Source organism: Dipodomys ordii, unplaced genomic scaffold, assembly GCF_000151885.1.
Source record: "Dipodomys ordii isolate 6190 unplaced genomic scaffold, Dord_2.0 Scaffold53, whole genome shotgun sequence".
NCBI classification, from domain to species: domain Eukaryota; kingdom Metazoa; phylum Chordata; class Mammalia; order Rodentia; family Heteromyidae; genus Dipodomys; species Dipodomys ordii.
Window position 1 is genome coordinate 11,234,257 of NW_012267269.1, and position 20,683 is coordinate 11,254,939.

Below are 20,683 nucleotides of genomic sequence, written 5' to 3' on the forward strand. Positions count from 1 at the left end.
TTCCTTCCTTCCTTCCTTCCTTCCTTCCTTCCTTCCTTCCTTCCTTCCTTCCTTCCTTCCTTCCTTCCTCCCTTCTGATAAGGTGCTGGTCCTGGGGTCAGCTGGTAGGGTCTATGTGCTGTCCCTGAACTTTTGTGCTCAAAGCTAGCACTCTACTACTTGAGCTACAGCTCCATTTCAACTTTTTTTTTTTCGGTCGTGGGGCTTGAACTCTGGGCTTGGGTGCTGTCCCTGCTCTTTTCAGCTCAAGGCAAGTGCTCTACTGCTTGAGCCACAGCACCAGTTCTGGTTTTTGAGTGGTTTATTGTGGATAAGAGTCTTATAGACTTTCCTGCCTGGGCTGGCTTTGAACCATGATCCTCAGATCTCAGCCTCTTGAGTAGCTAGGATTACAGGTATGAGCCACCAGCATCTGGCCCATTTCAACTTCTTGATGTTTAATTGGAGAATTCAAAACCTAAGTTGGCTTTGAACCATAATCCTCAGATCTCCACCTCTTGAGTAGCTAGGATTTTAAGTGTGAGCCACCAGCACCCAGCTTAAATCCCATTTCTTAAAGCCCTACCACCTTCAACATGGTAACACTGAAGATAGATCTCCTTTGGAGGACACACTTGGATTGCAACCCAACCATTCTTAAATGTCTCTTAATTTCAAATAAGCTGAAGTTCTCTAATTGAGGTTCTCTATTTTGGGGTAATTCATTTTCTAGTATGAAGTTATTAGCCAAGGAATTCTGATATCATTACCTTCACTCATACTGGAGAAATTTTTTCTTCCTTTAATATTAGTGGCACCATTTTGAATTTGACTTTTGCATATAAATTTATTTGAGGGAATTGTATTTATCATCACTTCTTTGATTAAGTGTAAATTTTCTAGATCAGCATGTTACTCTTACTTATTGGTCACTGGCAGGCTTCCCAGTCTCTGACATAGCCCTCATACACCAAACTAAAGCTAATACTGCTAGACAGCAACGTTGTGTGTCTGCTGAGTGGAAGAATGAGGTTTTTAAAAATATATTTTTATTATCTTTAAGTAGTTGTAAAAGAAGAAAGGTTAACTAGTTTTCACTTGTAATTATACTTTTTAAAGAAAAATGGGAGCCAGGCACTAGTAGCTCTTTTCTGTAATCCTTGCTACTTAGGAGGCTGAGATGTGAGGATTGCACTTCAAAGCCAGCCCAGGCAGGAAAGTCTGTTATGCTCTTATCTCTAACAAAAAGCCAGAAATAAAAGTGTAGCTTGAGTGAGAGAATTCCTCCTTGAGCAAAAAATGCTGAGGATCCCCTGCAAAATAAAGGAAAGATCAAAACTGAACAGGAAGGCAGGGAGTGGTGTGGCCTGATTTTTGTTTTAATACTGAGCATTTTAGGCCTGCTGAGTGAACTCAGAATTACAGTAAAGAATGTGGACTCTAGGCTCTGAACCTCACTTTCCTCATCTATAAAGAGGAGACAATAACATTCGCCTCACAGGTTTATGATGTGAGGATAAAACAGAATATTTTCAAAGTTCTTGTGCTGTTCATAACGTGCTAAGGAATCTATTTTTTTCTAGCATTGTTGTTACTATGCCGAAAAAGTAGATTTCATGGTAATATTTTCTTTATTCAGGCATGCCAAGGAGGACGCCACAGATAGAAGATTTACCAGATCTCATAGAAGTCAACAGTGGTAAATTTAGCCCCATCTGCAAAGCCTCTGGCTGGCCACTTCCTGCTAATGAAGAAATGACACTGGTGAAGCCAGATGGGACAGTGCTCCATGTAAGAGCCATTCTTACTCTGTTCTCCTCAGACAGTAAGATGGTGTCCGTGCAGGCTTACATCCCCCCCTGACCAGTGTGTTGACGGCTTTGCTAAAATACTAGATTCCAGACGATATAGAAGATCCTCACTGCATCCTCTGCCTGGTCAGTGTTGTGGTACAAGGTTGAGAAAATGCCGTTACACTGGATTGATGCCACGGGGTGCCAAGACGGCCCTCATTGCACAGGACTGTCCAGCCGTGGTGTGCTATGTTTACATGTCAGGCTGGGCAAGGTTTTGGCTTTGCAGTATCTCCACATCTCTGATTCCTCCTAGGAGGAAAAGGAAGATGTCTTACTGGCCAGAAGGATATGGTGTCCATGGCTTGGAAGATCCTGTGCTATCAGCACAAAAAGCTTCATGAGTGTCTACTCCGATCATGCTATTCGCTAGTACTTCAGAGATTCTAGAAGAGGAGGGTTCAGCATGATCTGTTTGACTCTACATGGATAGATTTTGCATCTGTTCTTGACGTTTCTAATTCAGAAACTCTTACCTACAGAATCCTTTAGGCCTTTGGGTTTTCCTATACCTCTTCCCTTTGCTTACTTGTGACTCATTAAGGACAAGGGACACATCATGGTGATTCCTTCATGTTATTCAAGATATCCTTCCTTCTTCTGCCTCTCAACTATTACAAATAGAACACAGCCAGGAGCCCCATATATTTCCATGTTATATGTGATTCTCAAGAAGATCATGTTTTTTTTTTTACCTACAGAATTTTAAATAATTATCTTTTTTTCCTCAAAAATGACAGAAAATCAACTTAATTAAAGACAAGCATGAGAGGTCTCTTGGAGATAGGAACTATATAAAAATGTTCCCCCTTCCATTCAAACTATGCATTCAATGGAAAAAACAATGAGTTTCCAGACATCTTAGTAGCTTTTTCATGAGTTAGTGGAATCAATAACTACGAATGGTAAAAGATAGCTATGCTATAGAAAACTTCTTTCTTAGGTATTTACTTTCATTTTTAACTGTTTTTGCTCATACATAAAGGTTATATATGAAAAATATGCAAATGGTGCCTATAGACTGCCATGTGACATTCGCATCCATGTATACATTGCATAATGTTTAAATCAGGTTAAATGTATCTACCACTTCAAATGTTTATCCTTTCATTAGGATGAAAACACAACCTTTTCCTACTTCTTTTTTTTTTTTTTGAGGCAATGTCTTATTGTGTAAGCTAAGCTGTTCTCAAACACCTATGTCTCTTCATTTTCCTACCCAATGTGGGCACTGTGGCTTCCCCTGTGGCTTCCTTAGCTCTTGTGTTGGTAGTTTTGTATGTGCCTGGTTTTTCAAATTGACTCATGTGGTGAGAACATTTTTGGAGCATTATACTCGGCCATCATCTTGTTCCTTCATCTGTACTTCTCAGAATCACTTGCACCCTCCCTCCCATTTTTGAAAAAGGGGAAACTGGCTGAACAAGAATATGTAACTGAGGAACTGATTGAAAGTAGCAAGGGTCCATGTGTCCTCAGAGTTCTGGCTTTGCCCATTCTACTGACAGCCCCTCCAATAGTAAGTCTTATTGTCCTCTCACCCAACCATTTTTGTATCAGACCAGAAAAGAACAAATGCGATCTGGAAGCATTTATAAGAAATTAAACTCCTTGCTTGTAAGTGTTTACCCTGTACTCCCAAACACAAATACAACAGCACGATCTGAGAGGGCATCAATCCAATGTAAACTTTTGGGGCTACTACAATAGCTTTGGAACTAGGCCAACAATTATAATGGCATTGCACTTAGCTTCTTAATCTTCTGGAAAACTTCTTATTATACAATGGAATGGGGTCAGTGTTATGGACCTTTATGTTTATGCCTCTCTAGAAGTTAAAAAATATTTTTTGTTTTGTTTTTGACTGTTCTAGCCAAATGACTTTAATCATACTGACCATGTCTCAGTAGCCATATTCACCATCCACCAAATCCTACCCCCAGACTCAGGAGTTTGGGTCTGCAGTGTGAACACAGTGGCTGGGATGGTGGAAAAGCCATTCAACATTTCTGTTAAAGGTAATGTAAGCTTCATTTTCCCAGGGAAAGCTTGTGTTCCTTATGTACGGGGTTCATGTATTGCTGGCAAACATTATTGGACTTCTAAAATACTTTTGAGGTACTTTCCAGGTTGTTGAAGTTTGTTGTTATTGTTGTTGTTGTTTGCCTGTCAAAATCATATTCCTGAAAATAGAACGAAAGACAAGGAGTGCCATCTTTGGGAAGAAAGGAGTCACACAGCTCTGGGTTTCATTTTGTCTCTAACAGTGTGTCATCTTGTTGATGGCCTTGAGCAAATGACTCTCTCTCCTTGTCATTCTTTACTAGTGAATGAAGCTTATTTTTGTCTGCTTTGTAAGGTATTGTGAGAATTTGTCAAATATATAAAATGCTTAATACTATGCCTCCAGTGTCACCAGTGAATGCTTGCAGATTCACCCAGATTCTTTGGATCTCCAACAAAAAAATTGAAGGAAAGCTAAGTAGGGAGTTTAATAGAGAGAAAAAAAAATACAGTGTTTAGGGAAACAGTGGGCTGGAGCTTGGTGACTCAAGAGCAAATACGTGGTTAAGGATTTCAGTTTTCTAGGATTTGGAGTGTATGGGAGGTGTTCATGGTAATGAGCCTAGGCTGATCTTCAGGAAAGGAGATCCTAGCCTGGTAAAATTTTGGAAGAGATCTATGTGTCTTTGAAGTAATATACAAAGGAGATTATACATCAGAGATACAACCCATATGCCTATAGCTTTAAGTAGGAGTTGGTTGGGCAAAAGCTAGGCTAAAGACTCATACAGTTCCATTGCCCCAGGTGCCTCAGTTTGATCAGAAGTGGTCTGGTGTTTTTCTGTCCTCAGGGAGCAGTATTGACTTAAAACAGACCCCCTAATTACACCCTAGGAGGGTGGCTCTGGGAGCTATTAGGGAGGAGATAGAGCTCAGAGGCATCTCCTAGAGCATGACTAGGAGAGGGACTTGGGCTTAGCTTCCCCCTCTCCCCTATAAATTAATCTGCCACAGTAGAACATGTCTGATAGTGGCTGTATTTCACTAAATGTTTAGTATCATCATTGTAACTTTCTACTCATTGTAAAGACTGATTTGGAGAAACGTTATTTGGGGAATCACTCATATAATGTAAAACAGTACTTTATGATTCATTTGAATGATTTTTTTCACATTCAGGGTGGTGGCTATATTTACTGCTATATTATGAACTAGTATTTCAAATTTTGAATTAACCCAAGGGGATGAGTAGTCATTTGCAGCTTGAAAGGAAAAAATAAACCAGAGTTAAAAATAGAAGTTAACTGGGCTAGCGTATTCATTTACATACAAGCAACTAGTTCTCTGGTCTATATTCTATAAAACATACTGAGCTAAATACATCACATACACTTATCCTGTTGAATCTTTGTAGGTCCTTTGAATAACAGGTATTTTTACCTCCATTTTGCAGGTGAGGTAACTGAGACAGCAGGGTGCTTAGTTAACATGTAGAAGGTGCTTAGCCGATAGGTAGCAAGTCTTAATTTTGAACCTGACTCTTGACTCCATGGCCAACACCATCCCTGTTTTGCTTCTGAGTCCCTTGGTATTACAGATGAGGAAGCATATGGCCTATTTAATCACTAATTAATAACCTTTGGGGAGAGCCTGGAGGTAAATTCCATAGTTGAAATGGCTCTAAAACGAAGAATCTAGTGTTTTTTTTAAGGCCAAGAGCAGCTGTATCATACATGCAACCTCATAGAGTTGGATTCTCTACTCTGAGAATTTATGTAACTCATGTCAAATTCTTACTATGCTTATGATAATAGGAAAAAAATCAGAAGTTTTATTCAGTAGAACAATCACATCATCAGAGTAATTTCTGACACCTTGTATGTCCTTGGAATATGTGCTTACAAGACAAATTATCTTATTTTTAACCTTCTTGGAATGTTTGCTGCTTATGGATAAGAAACAATAATTCCACATTAAGCCATGCTCCTATCATACAGAATAGGTTCTGCTTTTAATGTGTGTGTGTGTGTGTGTGTGTGTGTATACTTGTACTTGGGCTTTAATTCAGGGCCTCATGATTTCTTTTAGCTTTTGTGCTCAAATATGACACTCTACAGCTCGAGCCATATCTCTGCTTCTTAAATTTTCTTTTGTAATGAATGACACAGAACACAAGATCAATGTACCAGAATATCTCCAGTCCTGAGGAGTCTTTGCTGTTGTATTGACTAGTAACCATGCAGTGGAAATAGGCTTTAGAGAAATTGAGTCTTTTTACTACTGTTCAAAAATAGGACTTAGCTTTACAATTAAAGCACACATTGGTTCGGTGATTTTGGAAAACTGACATTACAGACTAAAGCTAAACATAGCACCTGCCTCTGACCCAGCAATTCCACTTGTTGGCATAAGCTTGAAAGATAGGCATGATTTTTTTTCCAAAGACATCTTCTAGAATGTTCAGAGCAGTCTAATTGCATAATGACCTCAAATTGAAATGAATGATGGACCCAAGTTTCCATTATAATATTATAACAGATAATAAACTGAATTGATACTAAAGAGTACACACACACACACACACACACACACACGTTAGTTTGCCAAGACTGTTGTAACAGAGAACTTTTCTGGCTGGGATAGCTTAAACAGTAGAAATAAAGCTCATTGCAATTTTGGAGATCAAAGTTTAAAATGAAGATGTCAGCAGAACGGATTTCTTCTGAGACTTCTTTTTTTGGCTTGTATGTGTCCATCTTCATGTCTTCACAGGGTTTCCCCATACTCATATATTCTAATTTAATCTTATAAAGATACCAGCTATCTTGGAGTAGAAAACTGCCCTCGGGGCTTCATTTTTAACGTAGTTGTCTTTTAAAGACATTAACTCCAAATAACTTTACATTCTGAGGTCTTGGAGATCAGACCTAAATGAATTTAGCTCATAAAGTCATACTTTGGAGTATTAAATTGCAATTAAAAAGAATTAACTCTTGCAATACTGTGGGTGAATCTCAGTCATAATGCCGTGCAAAAGAAAGTAAATACTTTATCATTTCATTTATATCAAATGAAAGAACAGGTAATACTAGTTTTTCAGTGGCAGACATCAAGATAATGGTTATGTCTGGTCAGGAAAGAGCTTTAGGATACCTCCTGGGAGGAGATACACGTTCTCTATCTTTATTACAGATACATAATACTCAGGCAAAATCACTGAGCTAAATATACTTAAGATTTTTACATTTCACAATAGATAAGTTTCATCTCAATAAAAATGATTAAAAGACTCCCAATATTTAAGTGATTATAAAGAATCTTTTGAAAAAATTATTTGTTTTTATGAAAGCACTGATAGCTATAATGAAATGTCTGGTAATATCATTTGGGGAAGCTCAGGCTCATCAGAGAGAGATCATCAAGGAATAAGAGTCGGAGACCTGATAGTGCTGGCTTTGAAAAGGTTAGGGAGAAACCTTGAGCCAAAGCATGTGCAGATGCTCTCAAGAGGCTGGGAAGAGCTTCTCAAGACCAACCTAGATTCTCCCCTAAAATTCCCAGAAAGCAGCACGGCTTTGAGGCTAGTATAGTTAGACACAAGTCTGATTTGAGACCTTGACAACTGTAAAATAATGTGTGTGTTGCTTTAAATACATGTATAGAGAATATGAAAATGAACATGAGTGAGAAAATGAATGAATGCATACATGGTCTAGTGGGAAGGCCAGAACCAAATAATCACACTAATTTACAAAGAAGAATGACTTAGAAAATTGCAATGAAGGGGAAATCAAAGTTCTCTGAAAGCCAAAGATGTACAATGAAAGTTCTAGGATAGTAAGGGCTTACTGAGAGGCTAATGGGAGGAGGAACATTGCTCATAGGAGAAAAAAATATATATAAAGAGAAGAACGGAAGATGGGAAGGAGCTTGATGCTGTGTTAATTGGATGAGACAAAAAGGTAATGGGGACTAGAGAATATTGGATGAGAGGAAGAAAAGGTTGGAGAACAGACAGGGAGCCAATGTACGAGACCTGGTAGGTCATGGAACAAATGTTAGCTTTTATCTACTGAAGAGTTGTGAGCATAGGAGACTTTTAAGGAAGCATTTTATGGATATAGAAGCAAGAGGAAAGCAGACTGCTCAGAGACAGGGTGATTACATTGAATCTGAGTGGAGAACGCTGAGAGAACTTTCTGGGAATGGAAAGCTCTCATCGTCTTTCCCTACTGAAGAACAACAAAACCGCCAAGCCTAAGTACTAACCTGGTTGTTAAAATTTGATTTAGTTCTTCCGAAGCCCTTGAATGCTCCAAATGTGATCGACACTGGACATAACTTTGCTGTCATCAACATCAGCTCTGAGCCTTACTTTGGGGATGGACCAATCAAATCCAAGAAACTTCTGTACAAACCCGTTAATCATTATGAGGCTTGGCGACACATTCAAGGTAAAGTTGGGACATAAGAGGCCCCAGCTAAGGATAGGACACTAGGAAAAAATATTCCCCTCTCTTCCAAATAAAGAAATTCTCCTTTTCCTACTTCAACACTCTATACCATGGTGGTGGTTATAGTAGAAGATTGTAGAATGTTTGGGAGCAAGAGCTGGGGCCCTCTGAATTCTGGGGCTATCTTATGGAATTCCCTGTGTGCTGAGATGTACACTACCAGCTTGTTCCCTAGGTTACAATCCATGTCAGTATCTCCTTCCCAGACTATCTTTGGGATCCTTAATCCTGTCTCCAGTACTTGATCTTGCCTGGTCATGGTGAAAACTTTCTGTTTGTACTGGGAATGTGCTAACAGAATAGTTCAACATCTGTGGGAAAGGCCATGAGAGTTGATCCACCTAAATCCTATGGGTGATTGCATCTTCTGTACAGAAAGTTATAAAAAAGAAAAGGAGTATTTTGGGCTTAATAATGCTACTTGTTGTATGCATTGAATGAAGTCATAGAATTATTGATTGATTACTGAGCTCTTCATACTGTCTCAACAAGACTATTCTCTGACTGTAATCTGATTACAACAGCCTTCAACCAAAATGTAGTACATAAAGGATGTAAGGCTTGTTTCGGAGATAAGAGAGTGGGCTATTTTTGGTCATATAGTGGTAATAATGAAGGGGGTTAAACTTTTTTTTTGGTCAGTTGTGGGGCTTGAACTCAGGACCCAGGTGCTGTCCCTGTGCTCTTTTGCTCAAGTCTAGCCCTCTGGCACTTTGAGCCATAGCACTACTTTTGGTTTTCTGGTGGTTAATTGGAGATGAGTCTCATAGACTTTCCTGCCCATGCTATATGTTTGAACCCAAGCCTCAGCTCTCAGCCTCCCTCCTGAGTAGCTGGGATTACAGGCATGAGCCACTGGTGCCCAGCAGGGCTACCTTTACCACAATGGGTATCTACAATGTGGCCTTCTGAAAACTGCTAAACATAGCCAGTGAGTTTTTGTAACCTATTAGCAGTTTTTCATAGGCTATAGTGAACACTTACCTTTGTAATATCCATGGAGATCCAGAAGTTATCTAATGCAAATAGTTAAGGACAAAAAACATGCATCCTTTGAAGGAAATTATTTGCAAGCAATTCCAAAGCCCTTCATTACAATGATATGACTGTCAAAAATGAGTTGTGTGGTCTGGGTAAGCAAACCCCACCCCCCCCAGAGTCTTTCTCTTGGTAACATGATTGCAATCAGTGTTTAAGCTTCAGTACTGGAGAAACGAAATTCTTCTAATTGTTTCTCAACTAAATCTGGTATTCTATATAGTAAAGTTTTATTTTCCAATGAGAAAAAAACCCACCAGCACAGAAAGGTTTTTTTTTGTGTGTGTGTTACAAAGATATACAAATATTCATGTATGCACTGTACCCTTGAACTTGCCTTTCAAAAGCCTCATTTCCCTTGTAGTTACAATGGACTTGAAGATGCACTTGCCTCTCTGTTTTACTAAGATTGGCTTTTTGAAATCCTGACTTTAGTTCATATTGCTGTAACGACAGTGAAACTAGTTTCAAGGTGGTAACAGAATACATATTGAGGTTTCCTGGCCTTTCTCTCTTCTTAGTGACAAACGAGATTGTTACACTCAGCTACTTGGAGCCTCGGACGGAATATGAGCTCTGTGTGCAGCTGGTGCGCCGTGGAGAGGGAGGAGAAGGGCATCCCGGACCAGTGAGACGCTTCACAACAGCTTCCATCGGTGAGCTGAAGCCAACAGGCATTATTCCTGAGCTAGGTGGGAGGGGGAGGAAGGGGAAAGAGGAAGGAAGACCAGGAAGGGTGGTGGTGGGAGAGTGGGTGGGTGGGGATGGAGGTGGAAGGCGTTTGCTTTTGAATGGGTGGGAAAGTGACAGGAAGGTTAGCAGCTTCAAGCCAAACAATTCCTTTATTTGGGCTGGACTCCTGGGGGGAGGGTTCTGGAGGCATCTAGAAGGACAGAAAAGGAAGCAGATGAGCTCTCAGGAAGGCAGGGTCATCCCTTAGGACTTGGTATTTACTTAGCAACAACTGGGCTGAGACTTGGCTCCTGCATTTTACCCCCAACTTCCTGTTAACATCTGAAGGGTCCAGGCGGGGCTTCTGCCACATCCAGTTTATTTACTTAAAAAATAATCATTTCTAAGTTTTCAAAGTATTCATGCACACAGTTAGAACATCAAATAGAAGGAATGGCTTTTATCTAAAGAACAGCATTTCCCTACTCCATCCCTCTACTACTCAGTCCTGTTTCCTGTTGGCTGCCATTTTTATCTCCTCATGCTTTTTTTTTTTTTTTTTTGGTTGGTCTTGGGGCTTGAATGCAGGGCCTAGGCCCTATCCCTGAACTCTTTTGCTCACGGCTATCTCTCTACCACTTTGAGCCACAGCTCCACTTCCAGTTTTTTTGGTGATTAATTGGAGATCAGAGTCTCATGGACTCTCCTGCCTGAGCTGGATTTGAACTTTGATCCTCAGATCTCAGCCTCCTGACTAGCTAGGATAGAGGCGTGAGCCACCAGCAGTGCCCAGTGTGTAGGTACTTTTTTAAAAATATAATTTTATTTTTATTATCAAGATGTCTACTGTAGAGGGGTTAGCATTTCGTAAGTCGAGTAATGAGTACAATTAGCGTCTGAAACGTTTCTTGATTTATCAGGGTGGTGCCATATCTGTTGACCTTCTACTTTGTCAATGGAGAAGCTTGTATAGTCTTCTGGGTGCTAACCTGGGCTCCAGCTTTCTGCTACCACGTAGGAGTTCCTTTGTTCTATTCAGGTGGAAATCAGACAAGTAAGGACAAATCTCTCAGGGTTGATAACTTTGAGTTCCAGGGATTCACATACTGGGCTTTCAAACCCAGAGGTTTTTACCGCTAAATCCTGACAACCATAAGCTTATAGCTGCAAGCTTTTAAACCTGGAGGCTTGTTGCACAGGGCTTAAAGCCCCAATACCTCATGGCTAGATTTGTGGCTTTTGGGCTTTGAGTCAGGACCCCAGTGGCTCTCTGGAGCTGTTCTAGGACTGGGGCCCGCGATGCTCATAGCTTTGGCTCCAGCTTTAACTCTTCACATTCGCTCGTCTTCTATAGTTTCTACTTCTTTACCATCCCTCTCTCCCTCAGCACTCCCACCATCCTTAGCTTCTTGCAGATTCGGCCCTCTGTTGCCCTTGGTTGCTCTCTAGAACTCTCCCACTGCTTCCTTGCTACCCTAGACTTGTTGGTGATTTTGTAAAATATTTTTGTTACTCTAAGGATGATGCACAGACAGGTCACAATTACATACAACAGGTAAAGAGTACATTTCTTTTTGGACAATGTCACCACTTACTTTACTCTTTCCCTACTATCCCTAGAATCCCTTTTTATCCTTACTTGTAAGTCGTGTAGTTCATTTTCCACATAGTGTCTACTGAGTATCACGGCTGCATTTGTTCACTCTTTATCCCTCTATTTCTGTGCCCTCCTCACCCTCCCAAAGACAGATAAATGAACAAACAAGACAAAAAGAAAATAAAAACAACAACAAGGGGAAAAAAGCTCTGTTTCATTTCCTGGAGTTCATTTAGATAAATACTGCTTTTTATGACCAGAGGTACACAGGCATTGCACCTTTGTGTTCCTCTCTTAAGAATATCCTCCTTTAAGCAGGTGCCGGTGGCTCACACCTGTAATCCTAGCTACTCAGGAGGCTGAGATCTGAGGATCATGGTTCAAAGCCAGCCCGTGCAGGAAAGTCTGTGAAACTCTTATCTCCAATAAACCACCAGAAAACTAGAAGTGGCGCTGTGGCTCAAGTGGTAGAGCGCCCACCTTGAGCTGAAGAGCTCAGGGACAGTGCCCAGGCCCAGAGTTCAAAGTCCCATGACCAAAAAGAAAAGAAAAGAATATCCTCATTTGGTCTCATTGTACATGAATGCCCAGAGTCCTATATAAGTTATTGTGTCCTGGTGCATTTTAGAACTAACTTCTGCATATCAGAGAAAAAATGCACTATTTGCCATTTGTCTTTCTGAGCTTGGCCTACCTTACATAACATGATCTGTTATAGGTCATCCCTTTCACTACCAATGACATAGTATTATTCTACTAATAGTTGTGTAAAATTCCATTGTGTATAGGTACCACAGTGTTTTGGATCCACTCATCTATTGTTTTCTTTCATTGTGATATTTTCATATATGTATGTAACATGCTTTGATCAAGTTTACCTGCTCTACCACTTTCTTATTTCTCAAACTTCTCCTCCGTTTTTTATTTTACAGTTTTTAGTTTTATTTTGTCAGTCATGGGGCTTGAACTCAGGGTCTGGGTGCTGCCCCCGAGCTCTTTTGCTCAAGGCTATTGCTCTACCACTATTGAGTCACAGAGCCATTTCCAGTTTTCTGGAGAAGAGAGTGTCATGGACTTTACTGCCTGGGCTGGCTTTAAACTATGATCCTCAGATCTCAGCCTGTTAAGTAGCTAGGATTATAGGCATGAGCTACCAGTACCCTGCTTTTAGTTTACTTCTTATTTAACCAGCCCATGATAGAGGCCACAAATAGGCAAAAGACTATTTGGGAGAAATCTTTATTTATTATTTATTTATTGTAATATTGCATCACTGAGGGAGGAGGTGCCTAGCAGATTCCAACGAGGCTAACTGGAAGAGAGTGACAAACAACATATTTATTATATAGCTAGAAGAGGTCCATGGCATGCTTGTCAATGAATTAAGTTTCCTTATTCACACGATAGCTTTCCAGTTCCACCAGTTGTAAGCCATACTTAAGAGCCAATTATGAGCCTTGTATAAGCGCTGTCCTCTTATCCGTCTATTGCAATTTTCTTTTTGCTGATTCCCTAAAGGGAAGAGCTCTTCCCCATTCCCAGCTAATTGAGTACTTAACAGAAGGGTCTGTGCAGCCAGTGGGTAGATTTCTTTGGTCCACTTGTAGGCAAGGTTATGTGGAAGTCACCAGGCTTGCCATGGCTGAAGCAAAGTGTTCTGTGACTTGTTTGATGTTTTCTGATGCTGGCACAAGCTGGAGAAGTTGTAACCGGAACAAGTCTTCCAGAAGCCAAAGTCACAGCTCTGTAGCCAGCCCCAAAAGTTGTAATGTTCCCTGCGGCTGAAATATAGTTTCCTAAAGTGTCTCTGAAGTACTTAAAGCTGCTGGATTGACGTAACAGTACCACCAGTCATTAAAATAGTGGCTGACATCTCAGCTGCTCAAGGCAGCTGTACCAAAAGGAAGAGTCTGATAGCTGTCAGTCAAAGGGGCCACTCAGCCTGGCCCTCAACAACTTAGCTTATTTGAAAGAAAGGTAAACATTAAAGGGCACATAGAGTAAAGATATCTCATTGACACAATATTCCTAATAGCGCTGAACAGGGTTTAATTCTTGCCAAAAATCCTCAGGGAGAGTTGGGTTCCTCTGATCTGTCACAGTTGGAGATGTCATTAGGTTGTGGTGTGAAGGCAAAGGATAGTTAATTCTCTCTCAGATCAGTGTTGATGAATCAAAGAGGAAGGTCATCACTTGACTCAGAAAGATTTTGTGGGACAAAAATACAAAACTCTTCACTGACCCATAATGTGCTGTCTTCAATTCTTGAAGGGTCTCCTTTCCTCGATATTTGAATTTTGCTGATGCTGCTCTTCTTAACTCATCTGGCAGTTGGACTATTTATATGTGTTGTTTGAGGTGGTGAAGGCCAGAGAGACCAGGAGAGGAGAAAAGAAAACTAAACATATTGTAGAATAAAGGGCAGAGAGGAGCCAGGTGCCAGTAGCTTACACTTGTAATCTTAGCTACTCAGGAGGCTGAGATCTGAGGATGACAGTTCAAAGCCAGTTGGGACAGGAGAGTCGATGAGACTCTCCTCTCCAGTTTAAACCCGAAAAGCTGGAAGTGAAGCTGTGGCTCAAGTGATAAAGCACTAGGTTTGAGTGGAAAATTCAGGGAGAGAACTCAAACCCTGAGTTCAATTTCTAGGACCATTATATAAACATGCTCTCTCTCTCTCTCTCTCTCTCTCTCTCTCTCTCTCACACACACACAGATAAGGCTGGGTGAAAAAGAAAGAAAAATGAGAAATGGCTATATAGTTTCACCTCTCTATGAAACAGAGGCTTATGAGGCTTGCCAGTGTTCTTCCAAACATCACCTCTCCCTGCTATATTGTCATTGTAAACTTGAATCTGGGTGGCTCATTTTGATGGTGTTGCTGTGTGGGTATGTGTGTGTTGTATGTGTGTGGTATGTATATGTATGGGTGTGGGTATGTATATGTATGTATGTGTATGTGTGTATTGTGTAGTGCATGTATATGTGTGTAGTGTGTATGTGTGTAATGTGTATATTGTGTGTATGTAATATATGTATGTATGTATGGAGTAGATACATATGTGTGTGTGTGTGTATATATATATATATATATATGGGGGGGTAGTGCTGGGGATTGAAACCAGAGCCTCTATAAGCTAGACAAATTTTTGACACTGGGCTATATCCTAAATCTTCTGGTGGCTCCTTAAACTTTAAATTTTGGCAAAAGGAGTGGGCATCACTTCTCTCCAGTTGCCTAGAATCTAAAAGAAGAATTGCAAGAAAATGTGTGCCTGGTTATTCTTTTTCGCTATTGTTCGCACTGTTGGTGGAACTTCCTGTAAACAAGAAGAGGTACTTATTCTCACCTCTACAACAGTGATTCGCAAACTCATTTATAAAAAGTCCACACCTTAAGGAATCTTAGTGCCGCCCGTTTTTGTTTTTTGGTTGTGGGGCTTGAACTCTGGGCCTGCGTGCTGTCCTTATGCTCTTCAGCTCAAGGTGAGCACTCTACCACTTGAACCACAGCGCCACTTCCAGTTTTCTAGTGGTTTATTGGAGATAAGAGTCTCACGGTCTCTCCTGCCCGGGCTGGCTTTGAACCACGATCCTCAGATCTCCCACCCGGTTCCATGATACTTTTAAAGATACATTTTCTTATCTTTAAGTAGTTGTACAAAGCATTCAACAAAGCAGTTTATGAATACAATACTTCTTGATCAATTTGAACCCTTTCTGTCATTTCCCCCAACTATGATATTTCAGCACCACAAATACACTCTATTTGTGTATTATGTCCCTTTTAATACTGGCAGAATCAAATTTGCCCTCTAGTGGTGATAATGAGAAAGCAGGCATGAGAGAAGGTGAGGAATTCCAGTTTTCATAAGACTTTCTATCTGGAATTGATAAATCACTATTATTACCTCCAATTACACAAGTTCCTTTGTTATTCATTGACACAATATAAAAGAGAGAAAGAAGAAAGGTATGATGGAAGAACAGAGCCCCTAATAATCTTCCAAACTATTCCTATTCATCGTCTCATTTATTCATCCTGTATGGACTAAAGGTGAATATTTTTTCCTGTGAACTTAAAGAGGCTATAATTTTATCTGTCTATCTATCTATCTATCTATCTATCTATCTATCTATCTATCTATCTATCTATCTATCTATCTATCTATCTAGGTATTTATTGTCAGTCGTGGGTCTTGAACTCTAGGCCTGGGTGCTGTCCCTGCACTCTTCAGCTCAAGGCGAGCACTCTACCACTTGAGCCACAACGCCACTTCCTGTTTTCTAGTACTTTATTGGAGATAAGAATCTCATGGCCTTTCTGCCCAGGCTGGCTTTGAACTCTGATCCTCAGATCTCAGTCTCCTGAGTAGCTAAGATTACAGGCGTGAGACACCGGCGCCTGGGGAGAGGCTATAGATTTTGCCATGGTCACAAAACTGAAGTAACATGTACTTCTCTGAGTCAGAAACCCATATTGTTTCCTTTCAATTACATTTTCAGTAGCCCAGGTTCATATGAGTAATTGTGGCTAAACAGCAGGTTTGACAAGGTAGTAACTGGGAAATTACTTTAAAATGCAATTCTGAAATGATAACAATAATGCTAAATACTCGTGATCCTACAAGCTTGGAAAATCCACCGGTTTTTTAAAAAATCATTTTCTCTTTTATGTTTTCCAAATTATAGACTTGTCTGTTATCAAGCTACAAAGTTTTTACTCCTGCTATAAATATGTTTATTGGGCTTCCATCCTCTACTTAATGATCTCTTTTAATCCATTGGATGGCTATATCCAACCCCTTAAATCAATTCTCTGTTTTGAGTATTTAGATTTCTTCTGGTTGTTTGTTGTTATTAGTAATGTTATAACAGACATGTATATAACATATCTTCTTTCTTTGGAACATTTCTTCAGGATAAATCCCTGTTCATCAAATAGTAGGACTAAAGTAGATGGTCAGTTTTAAGGCTCTTGATGAACTATACAATTATTTTAAAGACTTAAAAAGTACCATATGGCTACTTGCTTGTGTTTGTTTGATAGCTTATAAAGTTGTATATGATGCTACAAACTATGATTAGTCTTTAAAGCTGTCTACTGGGACTGTGGTTAGTGGGTTTTTTTCTTTTCTTTTTGGGGCCAGTACTAGGGCTTGAACTCAGGGCCTGAGTGCTGTCCCTTAGCCTGCTAGATCCCTCAAGTCTGGTAGGTCTATGATCTGAGCCACCATTCTACTTCCAGATTTTGAGTGGTTAATTGGATATAAGAATCTTATAGACTTTCTTGCCTGGGCTGGCTGTAAATGGAGATGCTCAGATCTCAGTTTCCTGAGTAGCTGGGATTACTGTCAAGAGCCACTGGCACTCAGCTGTCATGATTTTTATCTTCTGTGAAAATAATTGTCTTTCTGGTTTCTCCTAGGACTCCCTCCTCCAAGAGGTCTCAGTCTCCTTCCAAAAGATCAGACCACACTAAATTTGACCTGGCAACCAATATTTACAAACTCAGAAGATGAATTTTATGTTGAAGTTGAGAGGAGATCTGTACAAAAAAAAAGTGACCAGCAGAACATTAAAGTGCCAGGCAACCTGACTTCTGTGCTGCTAAACAACTTAAAGCCCAGAGAGCAGTACATAGTCCGGGCCAGAGTCAACACCAAGGCCCAGGGGGAATGGAGCGAGGATCTCACTGCTTGGACCCTCAGCAACAGTAAGTAACTTGTGCTACTTCAGCCTCATCCCACTGGGCAACTGAAACGTTGCTTCCATCATTTCAAGGTTAGTTTTAGGGATCATCAAAGATATTAATTATGAGTAGAAGCTAGCTAATGTCTGCTCACTTGCTTTGGAGCCCTTGGAACGGTGAGGTGGCTCTTGGTCACCTTTACCCCTTAAGTCAGGATTATGTGCTCCTTGCCAATCCCAATGTCTGAGTCTATCTTCTGCAGCTGATGTGATAGAAAGCAAAGAGTTTCTTCAGCCACTCTTTCTTGTACAAGTGACTTGTGAAAGTATGAACTGTTCTGTCAGCATTTATGGATTCTTTGTTATATGGTATACGTATATATGTATGCACATATAAGTACATATATTGTATATGTATATGTATATGTGTATGTATACCTACATAAGTATGCATATATAGTATATGTATTTAAGTGAGAATATAGTTTTAGTTTTGTGAAATTTTAAAGTTAGAGAACCACGTGGAGAATAACACAAAACATATAGTCTTGCCACCCATGACTAACAACTATTCACTGTCATATTTGCTTTCAACATTTTTGTTCAAATTAGTAACAATTCAAATAAGTTAAAGCCTTCCCTTATTTTTTGTGCAGTTCTGGGGCTCGAACTCGGGATCTGGGCGCTGTCTCTGAGAGCTTGTTCTCATGCTTATTTCTTTTACCATTTCAGCTATAGCTCTAACTTTTGGTAGTTAATTGGAAATAAAAGTCTCATGGATTTGCTTGACTGGGCTGGCTTTGAACCATGATACTCAGATCTCAGCCTCCTGAGTAGCTATGATTGTATTAAATCTCCTTTGATCATTATTGTGACTCCATTTTTACTCCCCTCACTCAAGAGATGACCAGAAGTATGAGTTTATGTGTCTTTGCATTCATTGCTGTATAATTTTAGTATGGATCCATAAATATCAATGGTTCCATTCTGAATAAATAAGAATTTGTGTGTGTGTGTGCATGTGTGTGTGTGTGTGTGTGTGTGTGCATGTGCACACACACGTCATTCCTGGGGCTTGAACTTAGAGCCTTGGTGCTGTCCCTAAGCTTTTATGCTCAAGGTTACTGCTCTACTACTTGGGCCCACAGCTCTACTTCCAGCTTTTTGGTGGTGAATTGCAGATAAGAATCTCACAAACTTTCTTCCCAGGCTGGCTTTGAACCATGATCCTCAGATCCTAAGTAGCTAGGATAATAGGGGTGAGCTAATAATACCTGGATAAGTAAGATGCTTATCTGCTAGTTTGGTATAGCTATGACATATGTCCAAACTTCGTTATAGGCATATTTTATGATTATACCATGTCACTTATTCATTTCCTTTCAGATGCTTATCTGCTAGTTTGGTACAGCTATGACATATGTCCAAACTTTGTTATAGACATATTTTTATGATTATACCATGTCACTTATTCATTTCCTTTCATTTGGGCATTTGGATGTGTTTTATTTACCATTACATGGAATAATGCATTAGCCATGTGCATGACTGGAGAGCTTTACTAGGGAACATGTCCAAGAGTGAAACTCATGGACGGTTTTACTCTAAAGTGGTGCTCAATGTGCATTGCACAATGTGTGAGTGCTTGTATTTCCAAGCCCACCTCTATATCTCCATCCTTTCTCTGTGTTTGCACCCCCCATCCCTTTTTGTTGTTGACAAGCTTAAAAGTGAAAAAAGATATATCATGACCTCTTCATAACCCATAGCTGAGTGTAGTGGTGCATGCCTGTCATCCTAGACTACAAAGCATGCTGAGGTTGGGAAATCACGGTTCCAGGCCAGCCTGGGCCCTTTCTCAAAGCGAGCTGGAGGCTGAAGCATGCACTGGTTATTCTAGCCATGGCAGGAAGCCTAAGAGGAAGGCTAAGAGATGAATTGTTCCCAGGAACTTGTCTAGGCAGGAAGAAAGATCTTATCTTAATACAAACCAGGAAAAAAGGGGAGGAGGCTGGCGGTATATGGCGTAGTGCTGAGTGCTGTCTACCAAGTACAAGATCCAGAGTTCAAATACCAATACACACAATTATTAATTTCAATGTTCATTGCTTCAGTAAGGAGGAAAGTTGAGACCTCTTACATTCATGGATTATTGGTTTTTTAAAATATACTTATTAATATTATTTGTTTATTTTCTGCAGACTGTCTTTTATAAAAATATACAAAAAGCTTGGTAGTAGATGTAAAGGAAGTTAAGATATATGGTTAATGAATTATTGTGATTTGGGAGTAATTTACACCAATGCTAAATGTAGAAAGTAATCCATTTTGAAAACACCAAAATCTAGCATCTAATTCTTATAAGCTGCCATGGTTACCTAAGGAATATGATAGAGGACTCATTATGATGGAAAGAGGAAATTTAGAATCAAAAAGCATCTCTGAGAATTAGGATACAACGAAGATAACTTAAGACATGACTCAAAGTTTCCAGTTTGCTTCAGAGCAAATTTTATATGGAAATTCAATGGTATATACAGAGAACAGTCCGAGTCTACTAATTGCTTGTTGGGTCATATGCAAGTCCTTTAAGTGATAGACAATATAGTTTTCTCATCTCTAAAATTTCTATAATAAAAGCATTAGCTCTGCTTATCTATCTGCCTGTGTAAGTAAAGGGTCTCTATGTAGAATCCCAGCACAAAATAGCCTAAGTTACCTTATAGCTTGGGTCCTTTGGGAAAGGCGTCCCAGAGAGATTGCAGGTATGGTTCTGGTTGTGTCATTTTTGTCCCCTGGAAACATCAGAGATCTCTTCCTCTCTCCCTTTCTCATGCTGCCTGTTTCCTGAAGGGGAGGGTGATCACTTCCCTCCACATCCCTGTAGGGCTTTATCTAGTAAGTGCTTTACATTTAGGGACACATTAGCCTTCCTACTGCACATATATGCATTTAGGGAAGACAGGCCAATCGGTATAGTGGCTAAGATGATAGTCTTTAAAGCCAGCCTGTCAGAGTCAAGTATTGTTTCTTCTACTTAACAGCCATGTGACTTTGCCTGGGTCATAATCCAGCTCTGTGTCAGTACTTACAGTAAGACTATCAGGAAGAGGAAATGAGTTATACACCTGGTATATTGTAAGCACGATGTAATGGTCCGCTCTCCTGATCTTTTTATTTCATCTGGTGTCTGGAACAGTGTACATAAGTTTGTGTAGCAGGGGATTTCTGAGGTCTTCAAGAAGCATAGATCGACGCACATTGCTGTTTCCCTGTCTGTGCTTATCTTCCAATTCTGCAAATGTTCTGGTACCACTACCAGTGGACTTGGAGTC

General features: G+C 40.0%; 1 protein-coding gene across 2 annotated transcripts in view; it reads left to right on the plus strand.

Moving 5' to 3' along the window:
• Positions 1-20,683, plus strand: part of Tek (TEK tyrosine kinase, endothelial) — a 99,621-nt gene that overhangs the window by 58,424 nt on the left and 20,514 nt on the right. For both annotated transcript variants that reach the window (XM_013020830.1, XM_013020831.1), the window contains exons 8-12: positions 1,619-1,770; positions 3,706-3,850; positions 8,129-8,290; positions 9,910-10,044; positions 17,086-17,373. In XM_013020830.1, coding sequence (XP_012876284.1) covers positions 1,619-1,770; positions 3,706-3,850; positions 8,129-8,290; positions 9,910-10,044; positions 17,086-17,373 — 882 coding nt within the window. The remainder of the gene's footprint in view (positions 1-1,618; positions 1,771-3,705; positions 3,851-8,128; positions 8,291-9,909; positions 10,045-17,085; positions 17,374-20,683) is intronic.